Raw genomic sequence first — 16,730 nt, 5'->3', positions numbered from 1 at the left:
ACACACACACAAACCAACACACACTTTGTGTGCAGCATGGCAGGTACACATTGTACTAACTCTTTCCCCTCCTGTGTGTGTAGGACCTGGAGCAGCAGTTGGATGAGGAGGAGGCTGCCAGGCAGAGACTGCAGCTGGAGAAGGTGACCACAGACTCCAAGCTGAAGAAGATCGAGGAGGACGTCATGGTTCTTGAAGACCAGAACAACAAACTCATGAAGGTCCGTATATAACCAATGGGCAGACGGGTGTATGGATGGATAGAATTGTGTTGTGAACTCCTGGTTGTGTTGTGTGTTTCTCACAGGAGAAAAAGCTCATGGAGGAGCGTATCTCTGAGTTCACCTCTAACCTGACGGAGGAGGAGGAGAAGTCCAAGAGCCTTCAGAAACTCAAGAACAAACACGAGGCCATGATCACTGACCTAGAGGGTAGGTGGAGCACACACCATGTTGACTAAGTTGCTCTTATTTCTCCATAACACTTTCTCCTTCTCTATTAGACCGCCTGCGCAGGGAGGAGAAGGGCCGTCAGGAGCTGGAGAAGAACCGGCGTAAGCTGGAGGGAGACTCTACTGATCTCCTTGACCAGATAGCTGAGCTGCAGGCCCAGATCGCTGAGCTCCGCGCCCAGCTGGCCAAGAAGGAGGAGGAGCTGCAGGCAGCCCTGGCCAGGTGGGATCTCTGCAATCAATCACATACATTTACATTTACATTTACATTTAAGTCATTTAGCAGACGCTCTTATCCAGAGCGACTTACAAATTGGTGCATTCACATACATACATAGTGGCTTTAGTGTGATCACTCTGTAAATTGTATTTTCATGGCATAATGAATGTTATTACACCCTCCATTTTCCTCCTCCTCCCCTCAGGATTGAGGAGGAGGCAGCCCAGAAGAACTTGGCCCAAAAGAAGATCCGGGAGATGGAAGCCCAGCTGTCTGAGCTGCAGGAGGACCTGGAGCTAGAGAGGGCTGCACGCACCAAGGCTGAGAAGAACCGCAGGGACCTGGGAGAGGAGCTGGAGGCCCTCAAGACTGAGCTGGAGGACACACTGGACTCCACCGCTGCCCAGCAAGAGCTCAGGTACTGACACCCGGAGGAGATAAGTTATATAGTCAGCTACTGTGTTTCAATGAAACTGCTTTATTGTGAAATAAGATGACACATAGTGGATGCTATTTAGATGCCTTCATGTTGACCTTCTATAAAAATGATTTCATGAGTTGATGACAATTTTCAAATTCCGTTATTTTCCTTGTTTCCCAGTATTTAGCTTAGCTCACAATCTGACAATTCCCAATTCCTTCGTTTCTCTACTTCTGTCTGTCAGGACAAAGCGTGAGACTGAGGTGAACCAGCTGAAGAAGGTTCTAGAGGATGAAGCCAAGGTCCACGAGCAGCAGGTGCTGGAGATGAGACTGAAACAAAGCCAGGCCTTCGACGAGCTCAACGAGCAACTGGAGCAGGCCAAGAGAGTGAGAGAGAGAGAGATTTATATATATATATATATATATATATATATATATATACACACACACAGACCCTCAAGAATTCCTGTGTATTACAGCATCTGTACATGCACTGACCCCTGGTGTTCTATACCCCTCCCCTAACAGAACAAGGTGTCGGTGGACAAGACTAAGCAGGCCCTGGAGAGTGAGCGTAACGAGCTGGCCATTGAGCTGCAGACCCTGATGCAGGGGAAGGCAGACTCTGAGCACCGCAGGAAGAAGGCTGAGGGCCAGGTCCAAGAGCTACAGGTCAAACACGGAGAGAGCGAGCGCCAGAGGATTGAGCTGGCAGAAAGAGTGGCCAAGATGCAGGTATAGTACCATTAATCTTCTTTTGGGTACGATTTCGAGCATATGGCCTGTACACTAGCTGTAAGGCCCATGTTGATGACTATTTTGGTTCTTGTGTTCCTCCCCAGGCTGAGTTGGAGACTGTCAATGGCTTGCTCAGTGAGGTGGAGGGTAAGTCCATCAAAGCGTCCAAGGACTGCTCTACTGTGGGTTCTCAGCTACAGGATGTGCAGGTACAGTACTCCGTAGACTACAACAGATCCAAGTATTCAATATTGCACTAGTTTTGTCATGGTTGTAAAAGCTCAGTCATTAAGCTGCTATAACTGTGCCGGTCTTTCTCTTCTACATACAGGAGCTGCTCCAGGAGGAGACTCGTCAGAAGCTGTCCATGGGCACTCGTCTGCGTCAGCTGGAGGATGAACAGAACACTCTGAGAGAACAGCTGGAGGAGGAGGAGGAGGGGAAGAGGAATGTGGAGAAGCAGCTGCTCACCGTACAGGCTCAGGTACACACACTTACAGCAACATACACCTTAACATTGGATTGATGCAAATGTGCTATTAGAATGTTTTTGTTCAACACATCACTAGAACCATAAACCGCACCACAGAATGTGTGAGTGACAAGCGGTGTCCCCCTATAGTTGGCAGAGATTAAGAAGAAGTCTGAGCAGGAGGCGGGCTGTCTGGAGAGCGCAGAGGAGGGGAAGAAGAGGCTGCAGAGGGACCTGGAGGGGCTCGGCCAGCGGATGGAGGAGAAGTGCAGTGCCTTTGAGAAACTGGACAAGACCAAGACTCGTCTGCAGCAGGAGCTGGATGACATGGTGGTGGACCAGGACCACCTCAGACAGATCGTAACCAACCTGGAGAAGAAGCAGAAGAAGTTTGACCAGGTTAGTAGTAACACTAGCTAGGTTTCCATCTAATTGGTGACAGATTTTCATGCAAATATTCAAAAATCTGCATAAAAACAATATATGCATTTTACCAGCAGAGATGTTTCCACCAAATTGATTTGTGAATAAAGGGCTGTACGTGACGACATGGTGCACATAAAAATAACTTTTGTGGGTAAATTCCCATGTACCGAGGGAAACAAAGAAAATGGGTTTCCTTGGCATTTTCAACTCTAATGGTTTTGTCCTAATTTTTCTATAACGAATGTGCCTGCTCGGTCCTTGATACGGGCACTTTAGCCTACAGCTCGCAGATACAGTGCGGGTAAGCTGCCTACAAAAGGTTATTATGGACAGAAAGGTTAAGATTTTTATTTGTTAAATGGCAGCCAGGCATCGACCATGTCACCAGAATAAGAGTAAGACCCTCAATATTTTTTGGAAAGGAGCATCAAGCTCATTACTGTGCACTTTCACCACCCTGTGAAATTCATCCCAACTTATTTAATCTAACCTAGTAAACTGTATGCTTTCCTGAGTCATAGTGGGAGGACCACACGTCATCGCGTTACTCCAAGTTTACTTCGATATGCTGGTTACTATATCAATATTTGTGGATAAAGGTGTTTCACCATTTCTCGCATAATTAATTTTAGACACAAAAAGATCACATCTTGTCTTGTGTATTTTGAGTTGTCGACAGATTTGCTGTTTCCATCAGGTCTGTCACTTCTTTTTTTTTTTGACCAGACATGTACTCGCATAAAGGTTCTAGGAAACCTAGTTACTGTCCACAATTTCACTCAAACTGGGGGGGTTAAACTAGTTGGAAGGGTTGATTCTGAAGATCTGTAACTATTAGGGAAAAATCTGGGTCTTGAAGTATAGTATGACATTCCTCCGTTTTACTTCTAGATGCTGGCTGAGGAGAAGACCATCTCATGCCGCTATGCTGAGGAGAGGGACAAGGCTGAGGCTGAGGCCAGGGAAAAGGAGACCCGGGCCCTGGCTCTGACCCGCGAGCTGGAATCCCTCATTGACATGAAGGATGAGATGGACCGCGCCAACAAGCTGCTCCGTGCTGAGATGGAGGACCTGGTCTCCTCCAAGGACGACGTTGGCAAGAGTGTAAGACTTTTATTTGGGGGGGGTTGAATTGTTCTAGGTAGAAATCAATTCAAATCCTCTGTTTTCATACGGGTCCCAAATTCCTATTTCTCATCACAATCTCTACTATTCTCCTTCAGGTACACGAGCTGGAGAAATCCAAGCGTGGCATGGAGCAGCAGCTGGAGGAGATGAGGACTCAGCTGGAGGAGCTGGAGGACGAGCTGCAGGCCACGGAGGACGCCAAGCTGCGTCTGGAGGTCAACATGCAGGCCATGAAGGCCCAATACGAGAGAGACCTGGCAGGACGAGATGAGATGGGCGAGGAGAAGAAGAGACAGCTGGTCAAACAGGTACACTAGAAGCTACAGGTTTGACTTTGCAGGTAGTGGTTTCTTACTGTGTTATTTGTCCACTGCATGATGGGACATGCAGTCCAGTGATTGAAAGCTTGAATCTCTCTTGTCGTCAGGTGCGGGAGATGGAGTTGGAGTTGGAGGATGAGAGGAAGCAGCGCTCTGTTGCCGTGGCAGCCCGTAAGAAGCTGGAGCTGGACCTGAAGGAGCTGGAGGCAGCCATCGACATGGCCAACAAGAACCGTGATGAGGCCCTCAAACAGCTAAAGAAGCTCCAGGTAACAACCAATTACATAATCACCAGCTTCTCACTAGTATGTTTTTATACCATAACCACATTCTATTCTAATCAAGATGCATGCAGATGGTGAATAGTTTGCTTGAAATATGCTTTGAACCTCTCCCTCTCCACCAGGCCCAGATGAAGGAGCTGCTGAGGGAGCTGGAGGACACTCGTATGTCCAGAGACGAGATCATGGCCCAGGCCAAGGAGAACGAGAAGAAGCTCAAGAGCATTGAGGCCGACATGATCCAGATGACAGAGGTCAGTCTGCGCTGCTGCTGCCCTTCACCTGACCATCTCACACTAGTCTCTCGTTTTATTCTCACCTGACACCTCGCCCTCCCAAACAATACAAAACCTACTTCTGTAACTCTTTATAAATCCTACTGTGAGAAACTGTATTTGCACATAACTCAAACTTTTGCACAAATCCTCCACTGGAATCATGATTAATGTGGAAAGGTAGTTATGAGAGCTTATCTCAAGTTAGGAATTGGCCCACGCACACGCTTTGGTTCTTACACACACTCTGACACCCCCCCCCCCCCCCCCCCCAGGAGCTGGCTTCTGCAGAGCGTGTAAAGAGACAGGCCCAGCAAGAGAGAGACGAGCTGCAGGATGAGATCAACAACCAGGCCGCCAAGAAGTAGGAACCATTTTCTTTCATAACCTACTGTTTCTCTCTGCTTCCAATGACCCAAACGTCTATCCCTTGCTCTCTTACCTCATCCTTTCTTTCCCAACTTTCCTCTTCCACTCAGTGCACTGATTGCCGAGGAGAAAAGGAGACTGGAGGCTCATATCGCACAGCTGGAGGAGGAGCTGGAGGAGGAGCAGTGCAACACTGAGCTGGTCAACGATAGGCTGAAGAGAGCTCTGCTGCAGGTAGGACAGCAATTGACTTTCATGCCCCATGTGTACAGACTAAGATAGTGTACTTCTAATGATAAGGTGGGTCAGGCAGTTTAACCCCCTGTCTCTGTCAGACTGACCAGATGACTGTGGAGCTGACGGCAGAGCGCAGTACCTCCCAGCGCCTGGAGGGGGCCCGCTCCCAGGTGGAGCGCCAGAACAAGGAGCTGAAGCTGAAGCTGCAGGAGCTGGAGGGAACCGTCAAGTCCAAGTACAAGGCCACTATTGCCGCCCTGGAGGCCAAGATCGCCCAGCTGGAGGAGCAGGTGGACATCGAGACCAGGTGAGTGGGTCTGAGCCTGACCTTAGACCACCTGCATTTTCCTTCAGATATCCCGCATCTCCTGTGCTCTCCATAATGCAAAAAAAATAACTGAAATTGCAGCATGGGTGAGATCAGATGGTGAAAATCCCACAAGCCAAGGAGAAGTTTCAGCCTGTCCATGTGACCCAAATGTGTCTTTCCACAGGGAGAGGCAGCAGGCGTCCAAGCTGGTGCGCCGCACAGAGAAGAAGCTAAAGGAGGTCGTCCTCGCGGTGGACGACGAAAGACGCAACACAGAGCAGTACAAAGACCAGGTCAGGGCTCAGAAAACAAGCTTCAACACAAGCCCAACAGCTTTACACCAGCAAACTTAGTCTCTATTTCCCCCTATTTTGAAAGTATGTGAATGATTTAATGGACTACATTTATATAAAGCTTTCACACTACATCTCTTTGTACTTTACATTGTCTTGGAACTCACCCTATCCACCACCTATATGTAGCATCCACCTTGGTACTTGATGCTAATGCTTGTGTGTGTGTGTGTGTGTGTGTGTGTACGCAGTCAGACAAGCTGAACTCTCGTATGAAGCAGCTGAAGAGGCAGCTTGAGGAGTCTGAGGAGGAGGCCCAGAGAGCCAACGCCAACCGAAGGAAACTGCAAAGGGAGCTGGAGGACGCCACCGAGTCAGCCGATGCCATGAACCGTGAAGTCAGCACCCTCAAGAGCAAGCTCAGGTACGTACACCTCCATTCCCCAACCGGACTAAATGCTGATGCACTGACTCGGTTGTAAATGAAGCTTGCATTTACAATGTATGTTTCAATCACATTCCCTCTGAGTATAAATGATCAGTAATGTAGCAGAGGGCCTCTTTTTTTTTTTTTTTTTTGCCCTCCATGGTATGTGCTGCCTCCATGGTATGTACTGTGCCCTAGTCACGATCTCTCTGCCTTAATCACTGATCTCTACCATCTCTGTTCCAGGCGTGGGGACCTCCCCTTCACCATGCGCCGCATTGTCAGCCGCGCAGGCATTGAGAGCGATGAGGAGAGCGAGCCCAAGAGCGAGACCCCCGAGCCCAAGACTGAATGAACAGCCAGTGTTCCCTGCTGTCCATAGGATTGAACTGCAACAGTCATGGAACACACACAAACTCACACATACCACTTAAAGTAACGCATGCACTTAGAGGGACACAAACATCATGATACTGTATGATTTAGAGGCAGTAAATATACTTCACAGCCAAACCTCAGTCTCTCTTTTTAATGGGAGACTTGACAATCTATGTACACTTATATTCCATACAAGCCAATACAACAGTACTTCAGACAATCACCACACTGACATAACTCATACAAACTTGTGGGCCAAATTTATTTTGTCCTGCTTCATTCTCTGGGGAAAAAATTAATGATATTTTTGTAAGGAAACATTCCATTAGAAATAGTCTTTTTTTGGGATCTTTTTCTAACTGAAGCAAGAACGAACGAAATGAAGAAGGATTACTCGAAGGGAACCAAAGTAATATCGCAATCTATAGATTTGTATTTTATGCTAAAGTTTTTATAATGGTTAAGTATGAAAGTACTACACGTCTATTATGGCTCTCGCTCGCTCTCACCTCAGTTTATAATGGAGGTTTATGTGCTCAATTGTACCGTATTAATTTGGCTGCGGATAGTACTTAAAACATGAATATGCTTTTGGACTTAAGAAAATTATATATCTATAGACGCACACACAGAATTAGAGAAACGCATTCATGTACAAACATTTGATTTGTGCTGACAAACATTGTCTTATTTTTGCACTGAGATGTATGACTCTGGATTAGAAATGATAGACCACTGCATTGGTGCATTAAATTGAAGACATTGATAAACGGCAGATGCACTTCAAACAAGAAAAGACTAATTCAGAGTAACTGTATTCATGCCAACACACACTAAAGCCTTACAGTCAAATTCTACTGTTCAAGGTTGGTATTTCCTGGATCCACGTATTTCTTTACTACTATCAATGTTTTTATTGATGCACAGGGCGACAGTTACGGGGTGGTGGGGTACTTTATTACTCACGACACGCTGTATTCTCAGAGCACTGCTTGGCGGGGTATAGGGGTGGTTGAACAGAATAAAGCATGTTGTTGGGATGAGTGGGACGTTGTTAAATTTTGCAGCGCCGTGGTCTAACACATCACATGATATCCTGATGGCATCTTTTTACTTTCTCTGACGGGAAGATGACTCCCTGTTGAAATGCCTGGCCAGGTGTTAATCCCATGTATTTAAGGGATGGGGTGAGGTAGATGAGTGAAGGTGCTTTAGGTCTGGGTGAACTGACCCCTGCAGGCTGTGCTCAGGGTTGCCTTTTTTGCTCACACTGCTGGGAAGTGAGAGGAATTTGTTATTATTAATGATGGATAACAGACAAAGGATCTCTCTCTCTCGCACTTGGAAGCAAAAAAGAAAAGATTAAAAAGAAATCTCAATTTTGTACTGTTCATTTTCTCTGCAGCTCTGAAAAAATGAAATCTTGAGTTGTGAATTGTTGGTATTATTGCAATAAAGATGGCTTTCTAAACTGCAACCATTGACTCCTGAGAATTTTTGTCTATTAAAGGGTCAATCAGCAGTTAATACAATTAAAAAAAAAAAAAAAATTTTTTTTTTACCTTGCTACGTTCATTTTACTTAATGATTCTTAAAGAATATAACTTACAAAATCCTTATGAACTTAGTTCAAAGTAAATGTAAACAAACAAATGGCCTCGAAACATGGTTAAAACTAAAAAAAAGTTATCATGGATGGTCAGTCCTTGCATCCATAGCTTTGTCTATGAATTTGAGTGGTTACATTCCTCTAGTCCCATCCCTCAGCTGTTTACTGAAACGGGCTGGGATTTCGCGTTAATGTTTCTACCGCTGATTGCCGCTTTAAACTGGCAATACACTAGACTATCTGATCTAATATTGTCTTTAATTTTTTGCATCGTGATCTCAGACATGACCACAAGAGGACAGTCTTGAATCTGAACAAATTCCAATTGAAATGGTTCCCCAGGACAAACGGCATAATAATGAAGCAAGTCTAAACCGGTTTAAACAGAATATTGGACACAAGGATGGACAGATTTGGGTGAGAACTGAATGTCGTTTTTATATTGTATATACAATATATATATATATATATACACAATATACAATACAACGGCCTATTGTAAACTACAATATTTCAGCGAAGGGCCTTTGCTTGTTAATCATTGTTTAATCAAATAATTACAGATGCCTGTTTCTGTTTACGTATTTTGTCCATTCTCCAGTTCTATGCTTTGCCCTATGCATTTATAAATGTGAGTTTCTATTCTCATTGTGCACGTTTTGTAACTAAATTGTCTTCGGGTTGTGCTCTCATTTAATTAATTGAAATACTATTAGACGTAAGATTTTCGGTATAAATGTTTTGTTGGACTGGGAAACGCTTCTGACAACTGTCTGGTTCATGGTTGTTAGGGTTTTGTATTAGAGCTTCCTAGTCGTTGATTCTGGTACTTTCAAATTGGAAACTGAGAGCTCATGTCTCCAAGTCAGAGTTTCCTAGTTCCCGACTGGCACGAGAACGAGGCATGAACTCCTAAATTCTTGCGTGGGAATCCTGAGATGCGTATGGTTCCAAAGAAGATCACTGTAGGCCTCTGTTTATCATGATTGAAAAGGATCTAGTGTGAGACCTGTGATAAATGTTGCTCATATTTGTTAAAATTAACATAAATATGTTTAACTACCTTGAATGTTTCTCGACATGAACTTTCGAGGTTGACATGGGAGTGCAAATTCATTCCTGTCGGTCATTCCTGTACTGTCCTGATTCTGCAACAGTTCTAGAACCTCAGTTCTATAATCACTCCTGTCCAGTCCCGTGCTAAAATTTTGCTGAATGAGTGTGCAACTAGTCATTCAGTGATGTCTGTGTTAAATTAACAATAGTCATTAATTGTATTAATCTGCTTCAATGTATATAATGTGTGCTGAGTCACTTAACTCTCAAAATCAGTCACATAGATGTATGCCGATTTGAGATGTCTGTCTGTACCCATTTAAAGTAATGTCTTGAAATGACAGAACATATTCCATAAAAAATGTATATCAAGATTTAAGGGTCTGGAGTCTGGACACATTGTTAAACCCAGTCCTGGACTTAAAAGCACTTTAAAACTTAATTTGGCCACCTGTGCCTCCTCAAAAAGTATTGAGAGCATGATGCTTCAGCCCCCCCCCCCCCCCCCCCCTCCACATATACACACATGTTCACACCACACACAGACATATACACACACTCACACAGATGTGCACACACAAACTCATGAGAAACTTGTGCAGGGTGTATGTAATGCTAATGTGCTGGGTGGTGATCTTTGATTAGTTAATAAGTAACTGTGTGTCTTAAATGGGAACCATAGTGTGAGTCAGATGATTCCTACATTGGGTCTGTGCTGTCGTGAGTGCCCCAACCCCTCAGAGGCAGTGCAGCTCTCCAGTATCTGATGTAAGGGACACACTTTATCAACATTGCAAAACACCAGTGCTGTAAGTTACAGCCTGTAACATTCTATATCAGTTTTGAAAGGTTATTCTGTCTGTGTTATGTAATAGGTTGCGCATCTGAAATGCCCATTCATGAAATCTTCATCTTCTCTGTAATCTCTTGTGCAGGAGCGTTTGGAAAAGTTGAATGGACAGTGGCAGAGTAAGGACTGAGAAAGTGATTCAAAAAGAGGAAAAGACGAAAGAGAATTTTGATCATACAAGGACAACATTATTGGATTGGAATTTCTTCTCAACTTTCAAAATAACCATGGAACTGTCTCTGGTGAGTGGGATTTTTTATAGATCATTTAGTATTTGATGGTGAAAGTCTGAAGGACAATAATTCTAGAGTAACTTCAGTGACTGTTGTACAGTGAATAGCTGAGTATGTTTTATTGATGTGGTTTCAGTGGTCTAAAGGCTTGGGTTATAATATTTAATATCTCAGTTAAGATTTCACATGCATTTTATGTCAGGCTGTGATTTTGGATCAGGGTACACAGGCCTACTTTCTCAATCCAGCCCCTATGTTAATCACAGTACCATCCTGTGACATAGTTGATTGACCCAGTTGTCCTTACCCCTCCTCTAACCTGCTGGAAGTTTCAGGCCACTTTCATACTAAGCACTTTCTCAGGCTGTTCTAGAATATTCAATGTTTTCTGTGTTTACAAGTTCTCTATTGTCCTCTGCCCTGAAGTAGGTCAAACTCCCGGGTGCCACCTTAAATCTTCATAGACATGCCAAACAAGTGAGCAAGGCTTTGCCAAGCCTCCACTGTGCCAACACTGCCATTGGTCAACAAGCACTGTTGGTGGGCTGTTGCCATAGCACCCTCATTAAGGGAGGGGCAGGGACATGTTGAGAAAGTGTTGGTTTCAAGTCCCAGTGAAGGAGTACAGGTTGTCAATGTCACATCACAGTACAGTAACTACCAAGTCATTTACCAGAGCTGAGGACATTGAAATGTACTAGAATTCATGCCCAGTGATAAGGAAATAAAAACACTTTTACACATAAGTACTAGTTCTAGAGCAGCACATACCCTAAGTACATACGCTCTAGAATGTAAACTGTGATAAGTTGTTTTATGGAAGCCAGAACATACAAAAATATGCGCATGCGCTCACACACACACACACTGACATTTACAATGTATGACGCATGGCATTTTGCAGCGATGTGCATTAGCTGGAAGCAGAAAGATGAGGGGTAGAGTAAGAGAAGCAGCATTGAGAGGTTGTGTGTGTGAGAGAGTGAAAACATACGCCAGTGGATTAAGCTGCTTTGTGAAGGGAAACTGAGGAAAGCTTATAGAGAAGTGAAGAGAGGGATGGAGGCTTTTGCCCTGACAACCCACCACAGTTCATAACAGCTTAGCCAGAGAGGGGAAGAAAACAGGGACAAATGCAGGAAAAACAGGATCAGCCACTGAAAAGTAGCCCGGGGAAGGTAGGGATGTGGGCTGTAGGAGGGATGTGTGTGTTGTTTTGTATATAGTGTGCGTGGCGTCTTATTTGTGAAAATTGGAGTGACTGGGTATGGTGAATATGATGCTTTTTCTGTAGCCATCCAGTTCTTTGTTGATGTTTGTGTTGCCAGATTGTTTAGAGAACTAAGCATGCCAATTATGATAATGCATTATAACACATACCTGATGTAGGGTGACACTTGCAGGGTGGGGAATAGTGTGCGTGTTCATGGGTTGGTGCATCTTAGTTTTTCAATGGAGAGTCCTTTGCCCTTTTGCCTGTTCTCTTCGTGGTCCCATGTTAATTTACACACAATTTTTCAATCATTGCTTTGTGTTGTAGTCACTCATATTCTTGAGTCTGAATGTTTGTTTTTACTACTTGTGTGGGTATTTATGTAATGTGAATTACTGTAGCGAGTGTATGTGCATTTGTCCTATTTCCCAGGACTCACTCCGCCTGGAGCTTTCCATCGTAAACAATCACAAGGCCCATCATGCTTTGGGCTCTCACTGAAGAGCACTCTACCGTGACTGGTGTGTGATCGGTGTTATCACTCTCCCTTCCTCCCCTCTCTACTTGTCTCTCCCTTCAGGCTCACCCGGCTCTCAAAGCCTTTATGTGTGGCTCTCTCAGTGGAACATGCTCCACCCTGCTCTTCCAGCCTCTGGACCTGGTCAAGACCCGCCTGCAGACCCTTCACAGCAACATGCAGCCTGGGTGAGTAGCCTTCAGCTGGCTCAGTCAATACCTCTACAGCATAGTCCACATACTTCCACATCGTAATCAGGTGAGGTTACATTTGTAGTAAGTTTTCTGGCTCTAGATTACAGTCTTGTCCTAGACCATGAGACCCACTAGCATTGCATTACTCAATTGACTCGCCTCATTGACTAAGCAATATTGTAGATTGTAGATCTGAACATTGAGAGTCCAAAGAGTCATAAAACTCATGCTGGTTCCACATGGCCTGCATGCTAGTACCAACTCAAAGTCACGTAAGCTATTTCGAAATGAAGCGTAGTTGCAAAATAACTTTTGGGTCGTTTCATCATACAGTGTGTTAATACGGCTTTCTCTCTCTTTTACGCTCTTTCAGTTCAGCAAGAGTGGGGATGGTGACTGTGTTCTTAAGTGTTGTACGGACAGAGAAGCTCATAGGACTTTGGAAGGGGGTCTCACCAGTAAGTTGGCAACTCTTTATGATCAATAATATAAATAGAAACACATCATTGTGTTGAATCTGTGTGTTGAGTATATGACTCTGACACTATGTCTGCTCTGCTTCCTCCTCCAGTCATTTTTGCGGACCATCCCCGGCGTAGGGATCTACTTCAGCACCTACTACTCTCTGAAGCAGCACTACTTCCTGGAGCAGGGCCCCGGGGCCATGGAGTCTGTGCTGCTGGGAGCTGGGGCCAGGACTGTGGCAGGGGTCTGCATGCTACCTGTCACTGTCATTAAGACTCGCTTTGAGGTATGTTCAGGTCGAGCGACGGAGGGGAGGGACAGAAAGGAAAAGATAAATACTTTTCTATATACTGTATGATTACAGTAACTACATGAGTACTGTTTAATGTGTGGGTGTTTATTGTAGTGTCTGTTGTTGTTTCAGAGTGGCAGGTATAACTATGTGAGTGTGGCAGGGGCTTTGCGCAGTGTGTGTCAAACAGAGGGACCCAGAGCTCTGTTCTCAGGGCTGACCGCCACCCTCCTCAGAGATGCTCCCTTCTCAGGCCTCTATGTCATGTTCTACAGCCAGGGCAAGAACACTCTGCCACAGGGTCAGTATCAGGACACCGGACATAGACCACACTAATGCTCAACACTGGTATTTGTTTCACTAGTGTGCGATCACTTTGAAGTGTCAGTATGGGGGCGCCGATGACATAAACATAGAGCAGTAGTATTGGTTACACTAGTAGCTACATTTGATAACTTTGCCGTATCTGTCTCAATGTGAATTGTTTGGTGTGGAGTGGAATTTATAGTGTCTCTCTGTTTCTTCCTCCCAGAGATAAGCACGTCTCCCTACGCGCCCCTGGCTAACTTCAGCTGTGGGATTCTGGCCGGGGTCCTGGCTTCCCTGGTCACCCAGCCAGCTGACGTGGTCAAAACCCACGTCCAAGTCAGCCCACATCTGTACAGGAGGACTGCAGACGCTGTGCGATACATTTACAATGTAACTATCTCTCTGGCTGTTTCATTGAATACAGCGTTGTTACTATGCTTAGGGCAATAGCACTGTTATAATATACTGACGTTGTTCGTATGTGGGTCAGGCTAAACTGTTGTCTGTATCTGTTTATATACTGACCTCTAGCCTGCACACAGTGTCACACTATGTAATAAAACATATGGGTTGATTAATAGTAGTTGACATGTGCCATTCTTTCTCTCAGGAGCACGGGTTTCAAGGGTTCTTCCGGGGTGGGGTGCCACGTTCTCTGAGGAGGACCATGATTGCTGCCATGGCATGGACGGTGTATGAACAGCTGATGGCCCGCATGGGGCTCAAGTCCTGAGGAGGGATGACAAAAAGGAGGGATGACAAGAAGAAGGGATGACAAGTCCTGAAGAGAGAGAATGAAATGAGGAACGTGTGTGGACCGAGGAAGAAAGTGAAAGTCAAGTCACCGAGGACAAACCAGTACAGTGAGGAGTGCCCTGGAAGGCACTGCTGTGTTTGTGTCTTTAAACTGCCTAGTTGTGAGAGTGTGCCAATGGACTTCTTCACTGACATACAGTATTCTGCCATAACATTATTAACACATTGCAAAGATATGATACCTCAAGGACTGGTATCCATATTTTGACAGAAAGATGGAGACTAGTAGTTTTATTAAAATGTCTGTATATTTGAATGGATTGCAATAGTTTTGCATTGCACAATATTGTCTGTCGTTATTGTATGTGAGGCTACACCAAACAAGACTTTAATTTATTTATTCTACTGGGCTACTTTCAAAATTCTATATTGCACTATAAGTCGTATAATATTGTTGGTCTCTAACTAGCCACTGGACTCCCAGCCAAACGTGACTGTTTAAGCTACTCCAGGCTTTAGATATATATCCCACTGTAGAATTCTACAATGTCAGGTACAGTTGAAGTCGGAATTTTACATACACTTAGGTTGGAGTCATTAAAACTAGTTTTTTAACCAATCCACAAATGTCTTGTTAACAAACTATAGTTTTGGCAAGTCGGTTAAGACATCTACTTTGTGCATGACACAAGTAATCTTTCCAACAATTGTTTACAGACAGATTATTTAACTTATAATTCACTGTATCACAATTCCAGTGGGTCAGAAGTTTATATACACTAACTTGACTGTGCCTTTAAACAGCTTGGAAAATTCCAGAAAATGTCATGGCTTTAGAAGCTTCTGATAGGCTAATTGACATAATTTGTGTCAATTGGAGGTGTACCTGTGGATGTATTTCAAGGCCTACCTTCAAACTCAGTGCCTCTTTGCTTGACATCACGGGAAAATCAAAAGAAATCAGCCAAGACCTCAGAAAAAAAATTGTAGACCTCCACAAGTCTGGTTCATCCTTGGGAGCAATTTCCAAACGCCTGAAGGTATCACGTTCATCTGTACAAACAATAGTACACAAGTATAAATACCATGGGAACACGCAGCCGTCATACCGCTCAGGAAGGAGACACGTTCTATGAACGTACTTTGGTGCGAAAAGTGCAAATCAATACCAGAACAACAGTAAAGGACCTTGTGAAGATGCTGGAGGAAACAGGTACAAAAGTATCTATATCCACAGTAAAACGAGTCCTATATCGACATAACCTGAAAGGCCCTCAGCAAGGAAGAAGCCACTGCTCCAAAACTGCCATAAAAAAGCCTGACTATGGTTTGCAACTGCACATGGGGACAAAGATCGTACTTTTTGGAGAAATGTCCTCTGGTTTGATGAAACAAAAATAGAACTGTTTGAGGAAAAGGGGGAGGCTTGCAAGCCGAAAAACACCATCCCAACCATGAAGCACGGGGGTGGTAGCATCATGTTGTGGGGGGTGCTTTGCTGCAGGAGGGACTGGTGCACTTCACAAAATAGATGGCATTATGAGGCAGGAAAATGATGTGGATATATTGAAGCAGTATCTCAAGACATCAGTCAGGAAGTTAAAGCTTGTTCGCAAATTGGTCTTCCAAATGGACAATGACCCCAAACATATGACCAAAGTTGTGGCAAAATGGCTTAAGAACAAAGTCAAGGTATTGGAGTGGCCATCACAAAGCCCTGATCTCAATCCTATAGAACATTTGTGGGTAGAACTGAAAAAGCGTGTGCGAGCAAGGAGGCCTACAAATCTGACTCAATTACAACATCTCTGTCAGGAGGAATGGGACAAAATTCACCCAATTTATTGTGGGAAGCATGTGGAAGGCTACCTGAAACATTTGACCCAAGTTAAACAATTTAAAGGAAATGCTACCAAATACTAATTGAGTGTATGTAAACTTCTGACCCACTAGGAAGGTGATGAAAGAAATAAAAGCTGAAATAAATCATTCTCTCTACTATTATTCTGACATTTCACATTCTTAAAATAAAGTTGTGATCCTAACTGACCTAAGACAGGGATTTTTTACTTAGGATTAAATGTCAGGAATTGTGAAAAACTGAGTTAAAATGTATTTGACTAAAGTGTATGTAAACATCCGACTTCAACTGTACCTGTTTTCTCTAGACTTTAGCACAACTTGTATCTGCTTGTCTTTAAATTGAAGGTAAAGAACACTAATTGCTTAACATACTGATCCATAGCTGGAAATACACTTTAACCACTTCCATAATCTAAAACCCTGGAGTGTCTCATGCCGCAGTGAGTCTGCCTGCCTTCCCTTTGTGCCAAGCTATTGCCACTGTTCTAAGATATTATTCTGGTAGAGATGTTGTAACAAGCTTTGCTTGCTGTCCATTTGAGCTGTACAGTTGATTTGCCTTTAAAGGGTATTATAATTGTTAATGTTTTCATATTTTATGTAATTTATTACTGTTTATTGTAAT

The 16,730-nt window shown here is 44.1% G+C and overlaps 2 protein-coding genes across 9 annotated transcripts in view; both read left to right on the top strand.

The window, feature by feature from the left end:
* LOC129833339 (myosin-9-like) overlaps window positions 1-8,225 on the top strand; it is a 31,505-nt gene extending 23,280 nt beyond the window's left edge. For all 5 annotated transcript variants that reach the window (XM_055897866.1, XM_055897865.1, XM_055897864.1 and 2 more), the window contains 19 exons: window positions 84-221; window positions 308-431; window positions 503-674; window positions 877-1,089; window positions 1,337-1,481; window positions 1,623-1,829; window positions 1,937-2,041; window positions 2,164-2,316; window positions 2,455-2,703; window positions 3,622-3,834; window positions 3,954-4,166; window positions 4,286-4,447; window positions 4,585-4,713; window positions 5,010-5,098; window positions 5,214-5,337; window positions 5,439-5,647; window positions 5,835-5,943; window positions 6,195-6,367; window positions 6,617-8,225. In XM_055897866.1, the coding sequence (XP_055753841.1) occupies window positions 84-221; window positions 308-431; window positions 503-674; window positions 877-1,089; window positions 1,337-1,481; window positions 1,623-1,829; window positions 1,937-2,041; window positions 2,164-2,316; window positions 2,455-2,703; window positions 3,622-3,834; window positions 3,954-4,166; window positions 4,286-4,447; window positions 4,585-4,713; window positions 5,010-5,098; window positions 5,214-5,337; window positions 5,439-5,647; window positions 5,835-5,943; window positions 6,195-6,367; window positions 6,617-6,725 (3,036 nt within the window). In that variant the 3' untranslated portion in view covers window positions 6,726-8,225. The remainder of the gene's footprint in view (window positions 1-83; window positions 222-307; window positions 432-502; window positions 675-876; window positions 1,090-1,336; window positions 1,482-1,622; window positions 1,830-1,936; window positions 2,042-2,163; window positions 2,317-2,454; window positions 2,704-3,621; window positions 3,835-3,953; window positions 4,167-4,285; window positions 4,448-4,584; window positions 4,714-5,009; window positions 5,099-5,213; window positions 5,338-5,438; window positions 5,648-5,834; window positions 5,944-6,194; window positions 6,368-6,616) is intronic.
* Window positions 8,226-8,664: 439 nt separating this feature from the next.
* Window positions 8,665-14,558, top strand: LOC129833337 (mitochondrial glycine transporter B-like). Of its 4 annotated transcripts, none has more exons than XM_055897860.1 (8): window positions 8,665-8,774; window positions 10,349-10,505; window positions 12,290-12,414; window positions 12,794-12,878; window positions 12,992-13,171; window positions 13,310-13,478; window positions 13,710-13,876; window positions 14,097-14,558. In XM_055897860.1, the coding sequence occupies exons 2-8, from the start codon at window positions 10,368-10,370 to the stop codon at window positions 14,217-14,219; spliced, it is 987 nt and encodes a 328-aa protein (XP_055753835.1). In that variant the 5' UTR covers window positions 8,665-8,774; window positions 10,349-10,367; the 3' UTR covers window positions 14,220-14,558. The 4 variants fall into 4 exon arrangements, with proteins under 4 accessions (XP_055753835.1, XP_055753837.1, XP_055753836.1 ...); XM_055897862.1 differs by lacking the exon at window positions 8,665-8,774 and adding an exon at window positions 10,097-10,181; XM_055897861.1 differs by lacking the exon at window positions 8,665-8,774 and adding an exon at window positions 10,133-10,222.
* The last annotated feature ends 2,172 nt before the right edge of the window (window positions 14,559-16,730 follow it).

The sequence above is a fragment of the Salvelinus fontinalis genome, chromosome 34 (genome assembly GCF_029448725.1).
Source record: "Salvelinus fontinalis isolate EN_2023a chromosome 34, ASM2944872v1, whole genome shotgun sequence".
Lineage (NCBI taxonomy): Eukaryota > Metazoa > Chordata > Actinopteri > Salmoniformes > Salmonidae > Salvelinus > Salvelinus fontinalis.
Note: the sequence above shows the minus strand (reverse complement) of the source record. Positions and strands in the feature narration are given on the sequence as shown.

What these genes read in the sequence shown, in the direction of transcription:
- LOC129833337 (XM_055897860.1), top strand. Translation starts at nt 10,368, where the DNA reads ATGGACAGTGGCAGAGTAAGGACTGAGAAAGTGATTCAAAAAGAGGAA. An exon ending in TCATTAAGACTCGCTTTGAG is followed by an intron (nt 13,172 to 13,309) that starts GTATGTTCAGGT and finishes TTGTTGTTTCAG; the next exon opens with AGTGGCAGGTATAACTATGT. An exon ending in CAAGAACACTCTGCCACAGG is followed by an intron (nt 13,479 to 13,709) that starts GTCAGTATCAGG and finishes TCTTCCTCCCAG; the next exon opens with AGATAAGCACGTCTCCCTAC.